Source organism: Rhea americana, unplaced genomic scaffold (genome assembly GCF_003343005.1).
Source record: "Rhea americana isolate MKP2758 unplaced genomic scaffold, rheAme1 scaffold_94, whole genome shotgun sequence".
In the NCBI taxonomy this organism is placed as follows: domain Eukaryota; kingdom Metazoa; phylum Chordata; class Aves; order Rheiformes; family Rheidae; genus Rhea; species Rhea americana.
In genome coordinates, this window is record NW_028187133.1 from 2,175,009 (window position 1) to 2,190,014 (window position 15,006).

General features: G+C 39.1%; 1 protein-coding gene across 1 annotated transcript in view; it reads left to right on the plus strand.

The window, feature by feature from the left end:
- Positions 1 to 6,318, plus strand: part of DST (dystonin) — a 300,486-nt gene extending 294,168 nt beyond the window's left edge. The window contains exons 102-105 of the mRNA XM_085324897.1: positions 325 to 524; positions 974 to 1,084; positions 3,773 to 3,896; positions 5,262 to 6,318. Coding sequence (XP_085181023.1) covers positions 325 to 524; positions 974 to 1,084; positions 3,773 to 3,896; positions 5,262 to 5,527 — 701 coding nt within the window. The 3' untranslated portion in view covers positions 5,528 to 6,318. The remainder of the gene's footprint in view (positions 1 to 324; positions 525 to 973; positions 1,085 to 3,772; positions 3,897 to 5,261) is intronic.
- Positions 6,319 to 15,006: the final 8,688 nt, after the last annotated feature.

The window sequence follows — 15,006 nt, forward strand, 5'->3', positions numbered from 1 at the left end:
TTATGAGTGGCTGTAGAATTAGCAAAACTGTTCATCAGGTTGTATCTATGTATTAATAGTTGATTGATAACAATGATTTAGCACGTTGAGCATTCCATTATCACGCTGACTTCCTTTGACAGTGGTTCATTCCTGCTGGCATAAAGTATTAGAATAAGCAAGTTCTGCATATAAACTCTTCTGTGTCCAAAATAAATGCATTGCACAGTAATGCATTTTATTTATCCTTAAAATGTGTTGGAGTTGGCATGGCAAAAGTCAATAAACAGCCCTGTGACAGTCTTCATATCTGACTAAATCAACACTTTTTTTGATGTGCTGCAGCTAAAGGGAGGACAAACGTGGAGCTGCGTGAAAAGTTCATTTTGGCAGATGGTGCCAGTCAGAGCATGGCAGCTTTCCGACCGAGGGGCCGTAGATCACGACCCTCTTCAAGGGGTGCTTCTCCCAACAGATCTACATCGTTGTCAAGTCAGGCTGGCCAGGCAGCAGCCCCACAAGCGGTTGCTACGAGTACACCCAAGGTAAAGAAAAACATACAAAACTATACTGGTTAACCAGTGGGGTGCAGACAGTTTCTGGCTCAAGCAGCACAGGTGCTTTCATTAGCCAATAGGGAGGAAGTATCTCAATTTTATGTCATTGACTCAGAGGATCTGAGAAATGTTTTCAGTGTACTTCCTCTAGTGCTATTCTTTTGGAGCACTGAAATAGAAGAATTCTTTACATCGTAAGGTGCTACAAGAGCTAACTGGCAATTAGGGAATACACTCTGAAAGAGCAAAGAACCTTTCATTTTAATTTAAGAAATAAGCTCTGCCATCACCACTTCTCAGAACATTTGTCATCAACTCTTTCTGCTTAGTTTTTATTTCTATTATGAGATTTGATCTTCCTGTAGCATGGGTATTCTCCATGACATTGTTTCCCATCTACTGTCCTTCATATTTTGATTTACCATTGTTCCATACAGACACCCCATCATTTAACACGCAACTATGGTAAGCCATGGTTGACAAACAGCAAAACGTCAACTCCTTCTAAGCCACCAGAATCTTCAGACTATCAAGGGTCATCTGCAGAGGTACAGTAAGGACAGAGATCCTAGTCTAATGACCTTACTTCACTAAAACTGTCACTTCACTAACAGTCACTAGAGTTTCAGTGCTTCAGAGCTTCAGAATCCCTTGCATATTAGTACATTGTCTTTATTTTAGGCCTTTGTGAAATTCTTTCTTTCCTTTCCTTTTTTTTTCCTCAGTCTTTCTTTGATGTTCTGTTTGTTCTGTTTTTTGAATTTTAGGAAAACTCAGCCTCAGTGAATTCATGTTTAAAGTACAAATGATTAATAATCAGAGAGTTGTACTTAAGAGTATGCAATGAACTGTATGAGTACATATAAAAAATCCTTTTCTTTATATAACATTTCATATATACTTCACAGATTATCAACTTGAAGGAGAATTTTAAGAAAAGACAATGTACCATAATATTCATGAACTACAGGAATGAGATTAAAAAATTATGATCTCCAATATAAAAATCACTAAAAGAAATACCTAGTCACTGTGAGCAAGATGGCACAAAAGACTGACTGTAGTAGATAAATCTTTCCAGCACTTGAGAGCTTAGTTTAGGGGGATAATGACCAATTGTTGTTCTAATAAGATAGCTATTTGATGACTTACAGGAAATGAGCTTTGGTCTTATTTCCAGCCAATGAGTTACAGAGAAATTGCTAGCATAGCAATTAGGATTGTACTGGCAATCAAGCTGAATGACCAAAATTTAAATTGGCTTGGAGCCAAAGTGTCTTCTCTAATGTCGTTACAGTCAGTGAAAAGATTGCAGCTTGGTCAGACTGCAAATTGACTTTTCAGTTGTCAAAGTTATCCTTGCCCTGGGTTAGATAGATAGCTTAGTGCAGGAAAGCTTGCTCTGCCATCACCTCTGTTGCATCTGTCCTTCAAATCTACACTTTGACTTGTATTGCTATTCATTTGACACCTTCCAGTGCTAAGTTTACATAACCTCTCCGTGGCTTTAAGATGCATAACGAACTTTTCACTCCTCCTTTCTGTGTGAGTGGGTGTGTTATTTGTGTGCACTGCAGGCATCTGTATATCCAGCACACAGGACTATTGCTTGAAATGATTACCACACCACAAAGTTGAATCAGTTGTCAGTTTCTAATATACTCTTATTTTCTTTGATCTCTTGGATGGTAACTGAATTACAAGGTTAATTGATGGTACCTTAAAGATTCATGAGGAATGTGCACGGTTTACAGGCATTGAAAGCTGTCTCATCTTCGTTAAGTTACACTGAACTGAAAATGGTTGGCACTGATTTCAGATATGGACACTATTTTTCACCTGTTCTCACTACTGTGTATAGTTTCAGTGAGCTTCTATCATACAAAAATCCATGGTTTAAGATTATAAATGGAGCAAGTGGGGTTGGGTCAGCTTCAGTGGATTTCTGATACATTCAGAACTATTTTCTATCCCTAAGAGTGGTTATATATGGCAGTGTAGACTGGTTTTAGGGCCAAACTGAGGAACAAGCTCGATCTCTTTTTCTCCTTGGCCTAGTGACTCTGTGCCAGTCTCTTCTACAAAGTGCAACAGCGTCTACTGGGGTAATGAAGAGAGTTGCCTTTCTCTCTATGTTCCCAAGTAATCTCTGTGTAGCGGAGATTTCCAAGGTATGGCCACCTGGACGCTCGTAGCTTGTGAAGCCTTTATACTTGGCTTTGAAAGAGAGTTCAGTATTGTGACCATCCCTGTCAGAAAGAGCAGCCTGTCTGCTCTGTATRCTTTTTTTTCCAGATGTGCCAGAACTGGCCCTACTGGCAAAGGGCCAAAAGCATCTGCCAAGCAGGTCCTCTGTTGGGCCTCCTCCCTGTTCTTAGCTCTAGGCAGCTCCCAGTGCACGGTGCTGAATCTTCATTTTTAGGTACCTAATTCTACCCTAGACTGTATGGGGATCAAAGACACAAAACACAGGATGCTCAGGTCTAGGCCACCAAAAGTGCTGAATTCATCATTGCATTTTTTTGATAGTTCCTTAGTATTTTTATGTTGATTTAATTAATACAATTACTGTAGTTTTCCACTTCTTTGGAAGGAAATTTTAGATTTGAGGATTTAATTCTCGTGACTTTGAAAGACTAATAGGACTAACAGCAAATCAGGGTCTCATTCCAAAAACCAGAAAAGAAGCAAGCAAAGCAAGCAGAGACATTTCTGAGAATGTACTGACAGCAAGAACTTTCTGAATTTTTTTTTCTTTGCTGCAAAAGGGTTTGAAATCTTGTTGTTTGGTAATTACAAAATTGAAACAAAGGTATTCATCATCTATAACTGCAGTCAGAATGATACATGAATCAGTTTTTGTACACAAAAACCTTAGCCACTTGTCTCTTTTAGGTTAAGTCATGTACCATCAAGTAATCTTATGTCTGACTAATTAGAAGTTGGCAGCCTTTCTCTTCTTATATATGAATTGTTACATACATAAAGAATGCTAAAATATTAATGCCAAGCAGACTGTTGGGTGTTTATTTTTTGGACATTTGGACTACTTCAAATACTAACTGCTAAAGCAATGTTCAAAACTGCTCACATCACAAAAATTTCCTTCAGTGACACACCAGTATTTTAGATTCATAGTTAATGTTAAGATGATTGTATGGCAAGCTATCTGCTGCTTAATACTAGACTTTATCTTCAGTAGTGGCAATTGAAACAACCATACCTTTTTTGCATAGGGAACGCCAATTCAAGGAAGTAAACTCAGACTGCCAGGGTATCTATCAGGGAAGAGTTTCCACTCTGGAGAAGACAGCGGCATACTGTCAAAAGCAGCTACCAGAGTCAGAGCTCAGTTTGCAGGTGAGTGTCTTAAGAGCTTGATCTACTGATTGCTAAAGCTATGCTTTTCCCACAAAATACTATGGGGCACGTTAGGGTGGGAGGAAGATGCGTTAGAAGAGTTGAAGGGGTTGTAGTTGTGCTGTCACCACATTAGTATTGCTGATGGTGCATATAATAAGAATAATGCTCCTCCATTCACACAGTTCACAGCGCTGTACAGCAGGTACATTGATCCTGGTTGTACCACGTAGTGAACAGCAAACTTCTTGACCATGGTATGTCCAGTGTATCCCCCTAAGGAACTAAGAAAGAAGCATTTACTTAAAAACAAAGTGTTAAGTCTTGACAGTATCCAAATTATGCTCAAATGTGATGGAGGATAAGTGGCCATTTTACCGTAACTTTGTTTCTTCTGAAAGAAGAACTGTAGGTAGCATCTGCAGATGACCTTATTAATAGAATATCCCATCAAGAGTTTTAAAACTGTATATAAAAACAGGAAGTAGTGAAGCTGTGCTCTTCTGGGGGCCTCAGAACAGCTCTGCACAAGGGAAAGGGGTTAGATGGTTAGAACAGAAGATAGAATTACTGGCTTTCCCTCTAGTCTTAAGCTCTGCAGAGTACTGCATGTTGAGTGGTACTGAAAAATCCTGTTCAAATAGCATGCATCTTTCATGTTATTACTGATTAGAAAAAAATGAACCACCTAAGATTTCAGTTTCAACTTGACATTCTTTGTATATGCAGAGAACAAGGTTTGTCAGGATCGGAAAGATTCAATAAACAATTAGAGAAAAGCCACATTAATGTTTTTCTGTCTAAGATTCTTGTGTTGTTTTTTCTTCATGGCACGTTGTTTGGACAGGCTTTCACTTTAGCAGGCTCGTAGAGAGCTCATTTACTCATTCCTTTGATTGGGCAATGTTTTCCCTCCCTTCGTGTGGCTTTCAACTATATGATTTTGATTTAAAAAATTGGGAGTACACATTTAAAAATAGAGCACATTTTCATCAGTATAAAAGATATATTCAGAAATGGTATGTTGAATTCTTGATTCCTGGCTGAGAAAATGGTAGAGAAAGGGCTGTTTAGTAAACATACACTGCATGTCTAATAGATCRAGGAAAGTTGCCACGATAATACGTTTTTATGAGATGGGCTAGTGACTCAATTACCTGTGTCTCAGCATTTGATCTCTCATTTCCTTCTCTTAGTGGGAGATAACAGCATTGTTTTATGCTGTTGTTTAATATCAAGGGGAACTTTGATATCATCTAGTTTGCCTGGCAGAGGTCCAAAGTTTAGTTTGTGCACTAACTTCTGGAATTGCCAAAGATACGCACGCTCTTTCCATCCTTACCTGTAGTACTTTACTTTTTCCAGAAACCAGAAGAACTCCAAGTAGACCTGGAAGCCGAGCAGGAAGCAAGGCTGGCAGCAGGTCAAGTAGCCGCCGAGGCAGTGATGCATCTGACTTTGACATTTCAGAAATCCAGTCTGTATGCTCAGATATGTCAGAGACTGTTCCTGCTACAAGCAGACCGACACCCCGAGCAGGTTCTCGGCCAGGATCAGCCAAGCCTTCTAAAATTCCAACTCCCCAAAGAAGGCCACTAGCCAGCAAATTGGACAAGTCCTTGAAGAGATAATATGATTGGCTCCATAAAGGTCTTTTCCTTTTGCATTAAGTATTTAAGTTTGTAAGATGTAAAATATTATGTAGAAATTATTGTGAAATATCGCAAGAGGTGGATTTTTAATTCTGCAGATGGCCTTATTTGTGTATTTGTCTTCTTATTTTATGTGTATAATTTTTGTCAGATTTGTTTTTTGTTTATGCCATATCCTATGAGAAGGGGGGAGAGTTTTAATGTAAACTAACAATTGTACACAGTAATGTGTAGAAAGTACACTAAAAATAATTACCGAATGTACAGTGTACTGAATGTACAGTAAGTCTCTGCAACCTGAAAAAAATAGGTCTATCACTATGTCATTAGTCAACAGTAACGGATACCTCATGATTTTTCTTTAAAAAAGAAAAAAAGAAAAAGCCAAAAGACACAATTACACATTTTGATCTAACTAAATAAACACTAAAGGATGTATGTCAGAAGTACTAAGGAATACAAGAACACATTCACAATACCCTTATTTATACAGCATCTCTCAGAGAACTCACAGAGTTAATTAAGCACTTGCCAGTAATATGATACTCCAATACTTTGCAGCATTTCCGTGCCATTGCTTTCAATGAGGCCAGACACATTCTGGATATTTGAACTATTATTCTGTAAGAATATCAATATAAAGTGCATTCATGTAAATGTGAGGTTTTCTTTTGCTTGAGTGGATGGTAGCACTGTATCATTGAACTCATTTTGTATCAAAGCAATTTTGCTTGCAGAAAGCTCTGAAATAAACATGTCCCCTAACTTTATTTCTATTGTATTTCTTATTTCACAGGAAGATCATTTTCTGCATTATGTTTTAGGGAATAAATCATTTTAAATGACCAGTAATTACCCTAGGAACATACTTTAATGTAATTTCCAATTATCTGCAATCAGATTTTGGTTAGCTACTGTATTTGTTTAATAAAACACTAAACTGCACATATCAGATCATATGAAATTATATGTAATTATTGTGTGTTGACAATTATTTTCTCCATATTAAAATGTGATATTTCTATACAATGCATGAAAAGAAAGGCATAAAGAGTAATTCTTGTCAGTGAAATACTTTTGCCATACAGGGATTCTTTTAAAAGGATTAATAATAGTTTATTTTCAATTAAAAAAAAAAAAAAAAAAAAGATGCACCTTCAAGTAAAAGTGCTGTAGAACAGCTAGGTAGGTACTGTAGTAAATAGTGACAGAATCCCTAGAAATTCAAGAAGTTCTTTGATAATATCAGAAAGACCCACTTTTGAACAATATGTTAGACTAGTCTAAATCTGACTGTTCATACATCAGAAAACACTGTACCTATAGTAGAGGAATTCTAGAGGAAAAATTATTTATGGCTGGTCCCTTAGCATGCTAAAAATGAAGGCTAAGTTCAGTTCRTTACCTGTAGGTAATGGTGGTATCCTCATTCTCTGCTAGAATCATACTCACTAGAAATATTACTAAGATGGTCTTGTTTGAGTTGTCACAACAGCTTTCTACAGGTATGGAAGGTACAGGTCACACAACTGGTTTCTAAGAAATGGAAAAGCAAAATAATATTGAAAAGATTAATTCCATCCATTTCAATTATCAAAATCCACTTGTGTTAGCATTTCCTCCAACATGCAGAGTCATCCAGAGAGTGTTTGACAAGTATTTGCAGAATGCAGACAGAACTACCTCCTCCCTCCCCAGAAGTCCAAGGGAAGTGCAGCAAATGGGATCCTTTGTAAGAATGTAGAGGGATTGGCACTTGGGAAAAACAACACTATTCTTTCACATGATTTCCCTTGGCCACTGCAACAAGTGTCCTGCGGGCTACTGGACATACGAAAAACCACGTTTTTCTGCACAATTCAGGTTTTATCCCAGTCACTCACTGAAGCCGCTTACAAAATATGATGTAAATACATGGCAGGCAGGAAACTAGCCTGTGTTGCTTAGACCCGACTGCTAGTTAGTGACTGACTTCTGACTTGCAGCGATCAATATGTCTTGGGGACAGATGGTAAGTAGTAGTAATGTGGTTTCTGCTGCAAAGGAGAAATGTGTTTAACAAGTCCTACTGCAGCTAGTCTGGGAGTAGGGGCACACACAAGCTGAATACAGCATCAGTTTCTGCTGTGCTGCTTTATTTTTCCATGTTTCACCTCTCCTATGGCTGCAATTCATCCAAATGATTCCTGTCCCATTAAAATACATTTGGATGACTACAGTGCTTTTTCAAACTCCGATACCTTTGGATAAGGAGTGTCCGTTTTACAGATGACGATTGAAGCAAAGGAAAAGGATAAAAATTAGGCACTTGCATGGCTAACTGGGCACTATCTTCTCCTATGGCCAAATGCAACATATTCTTGGTACATTTTGTCATCACTGGACTGGTAAAGAAGGGAGTAGGGACAGCAAATCTGACAAGGGACAGACACCTCAGGTTTGCGAGAACAGGTGCATAGCTCAGGGCCCTGTATCTCAAGTGGGCAGAGCAGCAAACAAGCATAGCAACAAGTCCTACTGCAACTCGTCTGGGATTAGGCACACACACATTTCTTTTGGGAATATGTTTAATTATTACCTTTATGATAATAAAGTGCAAAATTGCACTTTATTTGCACTCTTGTAAAATGTGCATTATTTTTAACATGGTCCTAGTGGCCAACAGCCTATCAGGCAAAAAAGAAATAAAATTGACAAGGTCTCAGCTGCTGGGCAAGTTCTCAGTGAGTAGAATCGATAACTACCAGCAGGAGCTTAAACCAGAGTAAGTAAGTGGTAGATTACATGACGGGTCTACTAAAACTGAGTTAAGAAAGAAGTGGTGTTCTGTTTCCATCTTCCTGTAATTTGAAAATATATCTTCTTTAGTTCCATGAGAGAGGGAGGATCAACCCTATAACTGAATGCCCGCCTTACAGTCGCATGAGCTTTTTGCACAACCTCATCTTCAGAGATGCATTTTCCCCCCATTTATTATCCCCTGTCCAAAATTGGAAGTTTCTCATAAATGCACCTAGTCTTGACTCTACTTTTTAGTTATCCCAGTCAAACTTTTAGTGTGGCCTGGATTATTAGATCTATATTTTTCTGTGATTCACCTGTGCAGTGATGGAAAAGAGGTTCAAGGGAGGGAAGAAGAGTTGAAAAGAAGCCCATGGCTACAAGAACAGTATTGTCTTGTGAGTAGTTTCTATTTAGCACTTGTAAAAGCTGAATGACTTGGCTCCTTTATTTTTCTAGTTATTTTCATCTTTCTTAGTATTTCACTGCCTTCAAAATGGGAAAATATTTATAGAATATTCAGAAATCTACAGATGAAACTTGTAAGTAAATAATATACCAGTAGAAGAGCTAGTAATGCTTTGTGGCTTAGGCATCTTCAAGCTTGTTCACTATAGATATATTGTGAGCCTCTTAATTATATGTTAATATAATAGAGAATGGCAGTGCTAGCTTTGCCTGCAGCACATGATGTTACAGAAGCACAGGGTTGTAYGTGGCCTTAAATTAAAAGCAAATGCACTTAATAAAAATAAACTGTGTTGTAAGCAGCTACGCTATATTGCTCAGCAGCAGCATTTGAACCCTTAACTGCCTCTGCTAGTGTCTACCATAGGAACTACAAGACTATTTACACCCAACAGCTTTCAAACAAGAGGGGCTGTAGTGCTTGCATATGTCAGACAAGCATGTGGCAACAKGACACATTGCTGCTCTCTTCATACTCTTTGGTAACCACAGAGGTGGGAAATAAGCATTTGGGGAATACATACCTGATCTGCTGTGTCTCAGTACAGCTGCCTTAATGGCTTCCAGGTGTTCCCAGTTCTTAATCTGTATGTTAGTATCTGATCTCGTCCTAGACTAGTGGTATTCAGTTAAATGTTTGCTCTAACCYGCTGCTATAGTAGGGAGAGGCAATCTTAGGAGGTATATATCTCAGCACAAAGTGAATGAAATTTTGTAGAACAAGGAAAAGGTGTTTCACCTTTTTTTCTACTGAATTTGAGTAGCATGTTTGCAGACAACAGGATTTGAAGAGATGCTTGGTTTGTTTAGCTGCATTTTTTTCAAAGTAGTAGTGCTCTTGTAAGTAATAGTAAGTTAAATGTGGATAGGTTATTAGGTCTTTAAAAAAGGAGGTTATATTTGTTAAAAAGGGAAATGGGAGAAGGGAGTTGTTCAGAAATAATGGCTGAGACAGCAACTTAAATTACATAACTTGCATGAGAATATATGGTAGCTAGTGTTATTGAGGTGTTTTCTATGCAGATAAAAAGCCTTCTGTTAAGACTTGTTCAGAGTCTGACCGTTGCAAATGAAGTGATATCTGACCTGAAGCTAAAAGAATCCTGGGGGATGTAGCTTTATAATTAAGTAGTTCTTGTGAACTTAAATTGTTTAAATGGTCTGAATTGCAGCTTGTGGTGCTAAAACTACATTTCTGCATTTGAAGGTTGAAGAAAAGAGCGCTAAAGAAGAATTGTGTAACTTAGCTGGCATCCTGGATGAGTAAGTACAAGCAATGTATTTGGGATGATTGAATATGAGTTAAAAACCCCAAACCATAAATCAGAACCTGTCATCATCTAAAAATGTGTTTTGTTCCTATGGGAGGAGGCATCCAGAGTGGTGATAGTCCTGTTCTGACAAGAAAAGCTGACTTTTAGATGTTTTTGTAAGTGCTGAAAAGACTATAATGACCCACACAAGAAAGCTCCAACATTGCTGGGTTTTTTTTGCTTTTGAGTCCTTGGAAGGCCATTTCCAAGCCCTCGTATTATTGGCAAAGTAAAGACTATCTGGGGAACTCTGGAAGGAGTTGCACAGTCTGGGCTATTTTTACAGACAATGAGTTCATGTAAGAAAGAAATATCTATATATTTAGAAGTGATAAACAAAGACTTTTATTTATATTGAGAACCTCAACTTTTGCTGATTAGAAGAGGGGAGTGTAGCTTAGATTTAAACCGAAGTGTYGGTAGAAGGGTTATAGAATAAATTAAAAACCAGATGGTGACAAGTTGATCAGGAGTACATAATTTTCACAAAAGATTTTTAAAAGAACTTAAAAGAACTTAAGTAGCAAAGTAGCTGGATAGTAACTGCTGTCTGGAGTGTCTCCCCTCATTTCATGTGGCCTTGATATCAGAGGACTGAAAAGTCGCTAACATGATGCCAGTTTCTTTAAAAGACTGCTGGTGAGATATGGGGAACTGCTGATGAGTCTGTACTTGAAAAATTGGTAGAAGCAATCATAAAAGATGTATTAGTGGAAATTTGAATAAATATACTGTGGAAGTCAATTTAGTTTAGAGAGAAGTGAGACCTTGCAAACTGGAACCCCTTGAAAGGATCAGTTAGTGTCAACAAAGATTGAGATGAATGACAGGGCTTTAAAGAAATACTCAACGAAGTCTTTCACTAMAAGTTTTTAAGGGAACTATGCTCTTATGGGAGGAGAAGATGGAAGGTCTTCATGAGCATGTTAAAAGTTAAGAAAGACAGGATAGGAGTAGGTGGCCAGTTTCAGCAAAAAATCTGCTGCGGATCCCCTGACAGCTTTTAACACGAAGCTGCAGATGCTGGCTTGCAGTTCCTAAAGCACACATTGTTGGAAGGGTGCTCTGGAAAAAAGTATCACTGTGTTTCTGTGATTCATCTCCCCTCTTGGGAATTGTGCATTTGTTTCCACTGACTATAAGGATCCTGCAGTAGTTCAGACCTAGCCAACAAACTCTTCGATAGTGAACTCAAGTAAGGTGAATCCCRTCCCAACTTAATAAGTTTATTTTCTAGCTAAGTGCAACATGCAATGGGATTTTCACAAGTAATCTGGAAGCTCAGCTGCTGCTGGCTTTTGTCACACACCCTTCTGGCACATTGAATGCRGAGTGTGGAGCATCGTGTCATTTAGTACTGTATCTAGCCACACTTATGAAATGCAAAGATGGGCAGAGAATCCAGTGACTTTATTGCTGTCCAATACTTTAAGGTACTCTTAAACATTCCTAGAATCCCCCAACAGCAAACCTAGGTATAAGCGAGTGCATTTCCCACTGCATTGCTCCTTGGCTAGGCTGCAGGGGTGACTACAGGTACCTCTGCAAGGCATGCATGACACTTTTGGCTCTCCGTTCATTCATCCTACTAGGAGCTTTCGCAGAGTCACTGGCATTAGCGCAAAAGAGTGYGTCTCTTTGGGGACACTGGCAGGCAATGCATGTCCTTCAGACCTGAACTGCTTAAAAGAGCACATTGGTATATGTTTCACTTCCTGTCAAGTATCCTGTGGATCAGGAGGAGGTAGAAAAGGACTTTTCCCCAAAGCATGAGATCAACTTCATTTTAAAGTGAATTTGTTCCCGAGCCATTTCTGTAGAAACATGACATAATGCAGTAAACAAACCACAAATAACTTAGTCCAGTCTAATGCCTTTGCAAAAGGATGACAAGTGTCAGCAGTGAATGCGGCTTCCACTCATTGTGTCACCGTTTTTTCCTCATGGAGTGCGCTTGCAAACTCTTGGTACAGCTGCGTGTGTGTTTTTTAAACCACGCGGTAACTGCGCAGCATTTTGTGCGAGGAGGCACAACTGTCGTTTGCCACCCGCCGTGCCCCGCGCAGCAAGGAAAGGGGGAGCGCGGCTGCCGCGCCCAGGCGGCCGTTGGGCGCGCGCGAGCGCTGCCGTTGCTGACCTCGGGCTGACCCCGGCCGCCCGCCGTGTCCGCGCGGGGCCGGCTGCGCGGCTGCCGCCCGGCCCCGGCGGCCCGACGGAGAGGAACGGCCTCCCCGAGGGGACTGCTCACTATTTCTGCTGGCGCTCGGGGAGATCATTAGCTTGACCACGGCCTTTTCAGCAACTGTGCAGCCTTCAGAGGTCACTGATGTGGTTACTCACCACGACAGAGTTTTCCGTGTGGTTGCTTGCTTTTCTACAGCATAAGGCTTCATACATGCTTTGTTTACCTGCTTAGGAGGACTGGGGATATGAGATAATAAAGAAATAGTCTTTGCATGCTCCCTCTGTCCTTTTTTTTTTTTTTTTCTTCTTTTTGCAGCTTATGAGATCTTAATCCAGTTTCTTGAGGAAGACTTTTTTCTTAATGATGAAAAAGGAGTTTAATGTAGGTCTCACTAAATGAAAAAGCTCTTACTGGTGAAAAACCCTTGAATAGCACTTGCTATTTGGTAGCTTTTATGCTTTCTATGCAAGAGAGAACTCCTTAGTTCTGAGTTTCAACTCTGTTTCGAGTGATTTGTGTATAACAGTCCAAAAACACTGCAGTGATCTCTTCCAGTAGAACAAACACAGGCACTGCTAGCCCAGATCCTCAGCTGGGCTCTGTCAGCTATCAGGGCGTAAAGTTACCACCAGCAAATGCTCTGCATTGCAGGAACATTGCCATCCTGTTTTCTTACCTGCTGAGATTTGCACGGTAGGAAATTTTGCTCCGTCAGTGGTAGAAAGCAACGTATATGGCACTGGGAGGTCTGTGGGGAGCACTGGTGGCTCTGCAGGAGAGGCTTGAGCAGTGAGCACTGTCACCTCCTGCAGTACTCGCTGCCCCAGTTGGCCAGCAAGAGTGCTGGGACGGTTGGAACTGCTCACCTCCAACAAGAAGCCTTTGGCCTATTTTCCTGGCCAAATCACACTAGTTTTTGGAAAGTTATGGACAAATTGCATTTCTACTACTATACTACTACTACCACCAGGCTGTTTTGTCAGGCTGAATTCTGGCTTTGTCTTTCAGTTAGGAGCTGTATCTCTAAGTGATGGCAGCATATAGTACAAAATTACCTTAGTAGTTTTTGAAATCTGCAACTGAGTAACTATTTACTTAGCTAATGAACAGTTATTCATAACTTAACTTTACCTGTTGACTGTTCTGTGGTGGGGATCTGAGCATCTTCTCTCAGCATCTTTTGGAGGCGGGGGTCTGAAAGACTGTTGTAGGTAGTGATTTGTGAAACTTGATCGCCTTGTCTTGATGTGCACTCATATAACTGGGTAGCAAGTACCTAGCTCCCCGAACCCTTCCAGGAGATCAAACTAGGACAGTCCAGTTGCCCTGTGTGTCCAGCTGTTTGATAGAGATGGACTAGGATTTTCAAAAAGTGAATTCAGTATTAGACTTTAATGCGGAAACTAGCCTGGCCTACTGAGATACAGTGCAGGTGGAAGAAAAACCTTTTTCACTCCTCTTTGTGTGTTGTCTTCAAAAGTACAATCTCAAACAATCTGGAGAAACAGGAAAAAGCTCCTAGATACAACAGAAACCCAAATGTGCTTCCCTTTCAAACAAAACAAAACCCTACAAGAATCAGTGTGCCAAGATGTATGGAGGTTGAAAGTTTGTTCTACAAACTTTTCATTTCTCCAATTTGATGAATATATTAGATTTTTTGGCTCTAAAAGCAGTTTTCTATATTATTAAACTCAAGGATATATGATGTGGTCTCCAAATCTAAATAAATAAATGCAAACATTTTCAACTGAGCCAAGCTCTCCAATGATATTTGAGGCAAAGTGATGTCATTTAACTTTTTTTTTAATGCTGAAAATACATTATTATGCAATAATTGTATGGGGCATGATTGTCAAAGTACAAAAACATTAAGAAACAACACGTTAGATAGGCAATATTTTGGGCAACTGCTTTAATGGCAGTTCTTGAGTTTTTTTTTTTTTTTTTTTTTTTTTTTTTTTTTTTTTTTTTTTTCTCTTTTTTTTTTTCAGAAACATTTCTCTTTTTTTCCAGGTTATTTGTGTGTGTGCCTGCATGCATACAAGTATGTGTATCAGCCTGAGGTCAGTTGCAGTACAGCATATGAACACTGAGATGCCTTGGAAGTAGAGATAAAATCAGTTGGATTAAAGTTTCGAAGAGGAGAAAACAGAATTTTGTTGTTGTGRTATTAACTTGCAAGGAAACATTTCTGCCATAAATTGTACCATGTGGATTTACAAGCGTAGTCCCCGATTGGAGCACTAGCTGTGACTATCACTGGAGAGATCTAGTTAACAATGCATGTCAAGATAATGATAATATAGTTTATTCATACCTATTATAATAGCAGAAATAAGGCCAAAATCCATGTGTCTGCAGATGACAAAAGATTTTGTCCTATTTTGTATCCTGTCCAGGGATGCTATATCACAGTGACAAAATTAGTGTTGTTGTAGATGACAAAGCATAAGGATATTAAAACATAATTCCCAATTCAAGCCAGTGTACTTTTATTTAGAAATATCTGCCAGACCTTACAAATTAAAGTATAAGCTGATGATACTGTAGGATAAAGCTATTTTCTTGACTCTGAGCTTTGGAGAAACTGGGATTGACCTAAGCAAGCCTGGAGAAAGATGGCTAAAAATCAAGGCCCATTTATTTTTCAAGTCAATGCTTAGTTGTGTTTTCTATCAAGTTTTTTTTTTTTTTTTTTTTTTTTTTTT